The sequence below is a fragment of the Phodopus roborovskii genome, unplaced genomic scaffold (assembly GCF_943737965.1).
Source record: "Phodopus roborovskii unplaced genomic scaffold, PHOROB, whole genome shotgun sequence".
Lineage (NCBI taxonomy): Eukaryota > Metazoa > Chordata > Mammalia > Rodentia > Cricetidae > Phodopus > Phodopus roborovskii.
Genome location: NW_026126517.1, coordinates 33,843,579 through 33,850,525, shown reverse-complemented (window position 1 = coordinate 33,850,525; position 6,947 = coordinate 33,843,579). Strand labels below are relative to the sequence as shown.

General features: G+C 50.2%; 1 protein-coding gene across 1 annotated transcript; it reads left to right on the top strand.

The window, feature by feature from the left end:
• The first annotated feature begins 335 nt into the window (after positions 1 to 335).
• Commd4 (COMM domain containing 4) lies at positions 336 to 3,555 on the top strand. The gene is made up of 8 exons (XM_051197541.1): positions 336 to 437; positions 1,486 to 1,557; positions 1,802 to 1,867; positions 2,033 to 2,072; positions 2,302 to 2,421; positions 2,602 to 2,682; positions 3,021 to 3,197; positions 3,331 to 3,555. The coding sequence occupies exons 1-8, from the start codon at positions 435 to 437 to the stop codon at positions 3,369 to 3,371; spliced, it is 600 nt and encodes a 199-aa protein (XP_051053498.1). The 5' UTR covers positions 336 to 434; the 3' UTR covers positions 3,372 to 3,555.
• Positions 3,556 to 6,947: the final 3,392 nt, after the last annotated feature.

Below are 6,947 nucleotides of genomic sequence, written 5' to 3'. Positions count from 1 at the left end.
CAGCTTTAGGTTTGGGGAGACAAGGTCTCTGTAGCCCAGGCTGGCCTGAACCTCTGGCCTTCTTGCCTGCCCCTCACGCTCTAGGCATTCAGTAAGATTTTCAAAACAATTTTGCCATGCTCCACAGGTGTTTATAATGGTATTGCTCACAGAGGAAATCTTGGGGCCCACCTGAATGAATACCCGGCTCGTGGGATCCCGCCTCCAACTTCAATAAAATTATTTCCACCCCTTTCTTCCTGCCTTGATAATCCTGGTGAAACGCGGGCAGGATGGTAGTTCCCGGAAGGCGATCTGGACGTACTCTCAGTAGTCAATTTGTTTTCACCACAATGTTCCGCCCTCCTAGACGTTGCCAGTCGGAGTCACGTGATCGCCGAGTCAGCTGACCTGCGTTGAGCTGGAAGAAGTCCTGGCTTCGGTCTCTTGGCACCATGGTGAGGGATTACTGAAGCTCCGTAGCCGGGTTTCGGGCGAGAAGGGGTTTTGGTGGCTCTAGGAGCATAACGAGGGAATCTTCACTGGCGCCAGCTGGGCGCGGCGAGACGGCCGAGTCCGCAAGCGCAGCCATGCATCACTGCGTGGGCGCTCGACCGCGTTCATTCCCGGGCCTGGAAGGACCAGGATTCCCACACACTCTCCCACAGCCCCAAGAGGATCTCCCGCGGGAGCCCACTTCCCCGACTATCGGGTGACCAAGACGAGAACGTGCTTGGGACGGGTCCGCACGGTTAGGAAGCCTCCCCACGTTCCAGAGCCAGGAAGTAGTTTTTGATTGGATTGAGCTTTCTGACTCATCCATTCACTGAGCAGATTCGTATTGAGTGTTCAGCCAGCAGAGGCATCTGAATCTCAGCTGCAAAAAAGGGGGGAGGGGCAAGCCAGAAGCAGGAATTGGCAGGGGTAGTTCTTTCTCCAACCGCAGAGACTTTCCCTGAACCTTGGGCTCACTCGGCTCGGTGAAGAGCAGTTTGTGTAGTCCTGTTGGGAAGCAGGGCCGAAGATGGAAGGGTGTCCTCAGACAGGGGACGGTTGTACAACCTCCGAAAGAGCTAGATCCCCGGGAGAGTGCACATCTTGTCTTGCTAGAGCTTGGTGAAGATCGACCCCAATATTGCCAACAAGCCCCCAAAAACCTAGGATCAGGAAGATCCCATCTGATGATTTGTTTAAGTGATCTCTGAATGAGACGGGAGGGTGGGCGCATGGTGAATGAGGATAGAGGGTCCAGCAAGGATGAAGGCTAAGGTAGCATCCAGCAAGCTGTTGTGGCTGGGGCATGGTGGGCACTTATGTAGAACTGCCTTGCCACCAATTGATGTTTGTTGAGCAGTAAAAGTCAGATGGCATTGTGGGCAGGGAGCGAGTACTCAGGACAGCCTGGTGATAGGAGAGAACAGGTATCAGAGAGTACTCATCCTGGACATGGATCCTGACCACCTTGGCCCTTCCCACAGCCTGATTTCCTACCTTACCCTCTTGCAGAGGTTCCGGTTTTGTGGCGATCTGGACTGTCCTGATTGGGTCCTGGCAGAGATCAGCACACTGGCCAAGATTGTTGAGTGAACTAGTTAACTTAGGGTTGGGAGGAGAGAGTCTTGGGTTTGGGGTGGAGGGAGGAGATTGGGCCTGAGAGCTGGAGGTAGGGTGGGGTGGAGTGGGGGAGTCTCCCTGAAGGATATGGGAGCCTCCATGCTATGTGCCTTGGTCACAGTCACATGGCAGGCCCTCCTTCAGTCAACCCCCGAGAAGTGAGGGGTTAGATGGGTCAGTCTGGCTGAAACAGTGACATCCTTTCCAGTCCTCTGTGAAACTGCGACTGCTGTGTAGCCAGGTGCTAAAGGAGCTTCTGGGGCAGGGGATTGATGTGAGTACAGGAGCCAACATTCCATTGTCCAATAACTTGTGAGCCCCAGAGAAGTCTGTTCTGCAGCCTCCCAGCCCCAGCACAGTCCTTACCACAGGTGCTGGGCCAGGGGCAAGGGGCTGGTGACAGACTCTGGCACCCCCTGAGGACCCCTTTTCCCCATAGTATGAGAAGGTCCTGAAGCTCACTGCTGATGCCAAATTTGGTGAGTACCCCTGATCGGGAACCATAGCCTTCCATGACCCTCCTGCTTCTGGGGAGGAGAGGAAGGGAAGAACCATATTGATAGCCCTGTCCCCACCCTCTGCCACCACCTCCTGATCTAGTAGTAGTACCCAGGGTTCAAGAAACTTGGGGCCCAAAGCTGAAGATACCGGGACAGGGAAGTGGCTGGGGCCACAGTGACCCCTCTTGTCTCCGCTGTGGGCCTCTAGAGTCTGGAGATGTGAAGGCCACAGTCGCAGTGCTGAGTTTCATCCTCTCCAGTGCAGCCAAGCATAGTGTGGACAGCGATTCCCTCTCCAGTGAGTTGCAGCAGCTGGGGCTGCCCAGAGGTACGCAGGGTAGACAGGCAAGTAGGAAACCTGTGGGTAGGGGTTCCCGGAGGGTACGCCGAGGCCTTGTTGACCCTGGGGTGTACCCAATCCTCTGTGAGTCGGGGATCCTGACATCCACCCCTTAAGCCCAGTGTCAGTCTCCACCTGCCACCTCAGCAGGGCTCCGTCTCCCTGCAGAGCACGCTACCAGTCTGTGCCGCTGTTATGAAGAGAAGCAGAGCCCCCTACAGGAGCACCTTCGGGCCTGCAGCCTGCGTGGTGAGTATGAAAATAGTGAGGGCAGGGATATGGGCTGTACTCTAGAAGGTACAAACACAAGTCAACTGCCATTTCTCCAGGGAAAAGCTTTAACCACAATTACACACTGGGGCAGTTGAAGAGTTTAGAACTGGCCAAGGATCGCATGACTACTGCCTGGGTTTCTTTTTTTCTGAGGCCCATGGTAGATATTCAACTACTTGCCCTGCAACAGGCCTGGATTGGAGGCTTTGTAGGCTACATAGCCTTGAAGGGCTGTGGGATGAGCCCCATCCTGGAGTGAGGTGGAGGACTTCCTGAGTTGCCTGATTGATAGCTGCCTAACTTCTTGCCTGCAGTGAACAGGCTGGCCAATGTGGGCTGGCGTGTGGACTACACCCTAAGCTCCAGCCTGCTCCGTTCTGTGGAGGAACCCATGGTGCACCTGCAGCTAGAGGTTGTACCTGCCCCAGGTGCCCTGGCCCAACCTGTTTCCATGTCCCTCTCAGCAGACAAGTTCCAGGTTCTCCTGGCAGGTGAGGCTGGACCTACAGAGAGTGGGGGCTCTCGCTGGGTCTGGCTGTCCTGGAACTGGTTCTAAAGGCCAGGCTGGCCTTAGACTGGCTTCTGCCCCTTACCACTCCCTGTGCACCCCCTTGTCCCCTGCAGAACTGAAACAGGCCCAGACCCTGATGACCGCTTTGGGCTGAGAAAGGTGTTCCTGGCCTCCGTGTTCCACACTTCCAAGGCTGGCCCTGTCCTCTTGGGTCTCTGGCTGCCTGGCTTTCTACATAGTGCTCCTGGGGAGGGGGGTCTTCCCCAGAATTCCCTTCTTTCCTTTGAAAGAAAGTTCTTGTCAACTATTTTACAGGAAAAAAAGAATAAACTCATATACAGGCAGCAATGTGTACGGGGCTTGTTTGCTTCTGTTGTTGTTTTCAACAGAAGTCCTGAGTCCAAGTTGAACTCCAAGTAAGAGAGATCAGGTGACAATCTGACCACCCTGCCCATCACTTTCAGTGTCACTTGCTTGCTGGGAGCCTGAAGACAAGGTCTACACAGAAAGGGCAGAGCCAAGAGGACCACAAGTCAGAGCTAGCACCCTCTTGCCTATCTGTGTTGAGAAAATATGTCATTCATGGCCACATTCCAAGTCTGCTCATGTTACCTGAGAAACTGTCACTAATTAATTAAAAAGCTGGGCCTGGAGAGAAAGCTGAGTAGTCAGAGCACTGGCTGCTCTAGGAGAGGGACCTAGGCTTGATTCCCAGCACCTACAAGGCAGCTCACAGCTGATGGGAGATGTCATTCTATATGTGTTTCTCTTATTGGTTAATGAATAAAGCCCTGTTGGCCAATAGGAAAGCAAGATAGGCAGGACGAGGGGACAAGGAGGATTCTGAGAGATATAGTAGAGTCGAGATGTAGGCCATGAGAGGAATAAGAGGACCAGACTCTTTCTCTCCTCTGTAAGACCATGTGGAAACACTTAGATTGATAGAAATGAGTTACTGTTGGCCAATGGCTAGAGCTTCTTAGTAGCCAATAAGAAGCTCTAGCCATTGGCCAACAGCTTTATAACTAATAGAGTCTCTCTGTGTTATTTTGGGGCTGACGCAGCTGTGGGACCAGGCTGGCAGGAAAATGCTCTTAACACACAACTGTCTGTAACACCACTTCCAGAAGATCCCATGTCTGCTGGCCTCCAAGGGCATTGTGTGAACATTGTGCACAAACACACATGTAGGTTCAAACATACATAAAAGAAATTTTAGGAAGAAAAAAATTTTTTTAAATACAAGAGTCCATAATGACAAAAACAAAACGAAAACAACAAAAAAACACTGCCTTAAATGCAGACCAATACAGTTTGTCACTGTCATACACAATTACTGCACCAAAATCTTAGTCTGAAAATTGGTAAAGGCACCAGGCATGGGGCACACACCTTTAACCCCAGCAGGAGCAGATGCAAGGGAATCTATGTGAGTTCGAGGCCAGCTTGGTCAACAGATCAAGTTCCAGGACAGCCAAGGCTACACAAAAACCTTGTCCCAAAAAAATAAAAAGAAAAAAAAATTGGTAAAGGAAGAAAGAATCTTTGGGTTAGAGTTACAGCTCAGTGGTAGAGTGTTTACCTGCCATATACAAGGCCTTAGGTTTGATTTTCAGAACTGGAAAAATAAACAGACATGGGCCAGATGAAGTGGTAAACACCGGTAACTGAAGCATAGAAGCTAAAGCAGGAGGTGAGTTTGAGGACAACCTGAACTACATAGTAGTATCTTCTTTCAAAAAGTAAATGTAAATAAAAGATCAGCGGGTATGGTTGCTTATATATTAATCCCAGCACTCAGGAAGCAGAAGCAGGAAGGTTTCTGTGAGTTCAAGGTCAACTGGGTCTACATAATGAGTGAACAACCAGGGCTACATAGAGAGATCCTTTTTCAAAAGCAGAAAGATCATTTATCCAAACAAAAACAAACAAACAAACAAAAAAACCAAATTCACACTCAATAAGGTGAAACTTTTTTTTTTTACAACTAGTTGATTGCAACTAGTTGATACATAAGTATTGATAGAATAGAGCCAGGCTTCATGGTATGCACCTGAAATACCAGAACATGGGAAATGAAGGCAAAGGATTAGGGCCATGTCCAGCCTTGTCTACACATAGCATGTGGGATACAGGAGACGTCAAAAACAAAGGAGGAGAGGGTGGGGAAGGAAGAGGTCAACATTTGTAACTGGTAACTAGACCTGTGCAAAGAGCTGTGCCCAGTGGTGCCAACCTATCATCCCAGCTGCTCCAGAGGCTGAAGCAGGATTTTGAGCAGGTTCATTAATCTCCATGAGTTCAAAGCCAGCATGGTCTTCAGAGCAATTTCCGGGACAACCAGGGCTACACAGAGAAACCCTGTCTTGAAAAACAAAACAAACCAGCTGGGTATGGTAGTCAATACTGTTGATCCCAGCACTCCGGAAGCACAGGCAGGTGGTGACTGTGAGTTCAGAGCCAGACTGGTCTTCATCGCCAGTTCTAGGAAAGCCAGGGCTACATAGTGAGGCCTGTCTTTAAAAAAAGTTAAATGTTGATGTGAAAGTGGATATTTGCATGGGCTGAAAAAACAATCACTAATATACCCAAATGCCCCCAGGGGTTGACTGCATAAACAAAGTGGCTTGTCTACACAACAGAATTTCAAGAGGAATGGGCTACTGAGTAAAACAGCAGTGGCAAATTTAGGAGTAGAAGATAAAATATACTCCCTAAATTGTGATAAGAGCAGTTAACATGGAGGGCTCAGAGGTGAAGGCACTGGCTTGCTTTTTGATCCTGGAAACCCATGTGAAAAAGCAGATGTAGTAGCAAGCATTTGTAATCTCAGCACTTTAAATCAAGATGGGAGGTGGAGACAGGAGAATTGCCCAGAAGCTCTGGGGATGTCTAGGCTGGAGTGTGTTTCAGCAGCATAAACAAGAGAGAGCTGCTTCAACTGGCAGGAGAGAACGGACTCCTGCAAGTTGTCCTCTGACCTCCACACATGCACTGTGGTACATGACTGTCCTCCATCACATACATGTCACAAAAACAATATAATAAAAAGAATACAACATGAGAGTCATCCTATTAAAGTTTTGTTGCATGGCCATGCTAACTACAGAGCCCATGCTGCACTTGGGCAACTGAAACTTCATTCCTGTTATCAACTTCCTCTCCCTCCTTTCTACAAAAAGTATCCTGTCTACACTTTTTGTGTCTGAGGTTGTGACAGACCAAGCAAGCTTTTGTGCCTAAATCCTGACTTTTCCTAAGGCTGCAACAGAGCCCCCCCCCCCCCCCAAGCCTCTTAACCGGATTCCATTTAAAACCCCTGTTGTTGCCTGATGCACTTCCAGTTCCGTAAGTAGTGATAATGCTTGTATGTTATGTCTGACTGCACTGACATTTATGGTCGTCTTGGGTCCCCAGGGATTGTTTATCATGCACCTGTGGGTCTTGCACACAGGTGCAGGTGGCTCTACACAGTCGGTGCCTTTTCCGGCTGAGGGTGTCAACCCTTGCCAGACTAACTGGTAACTTCAGCTGCAGACAGCTGCGACTCCGGGCACCCGTTCTGACCACGGCTCCGCTCTCGGTAAGTCGGGTTCTTTCGCTACCTCCAGGCGGAGCGACTGCCCAAAGCTTGCCCAACACCCGGATCCCCACAACTAAAGCAAGCCATAGCATACTCGCCGCCTGACCAAAGAACTACGCTTCCCAGCAGGAGCCAGGGCGGCTACGT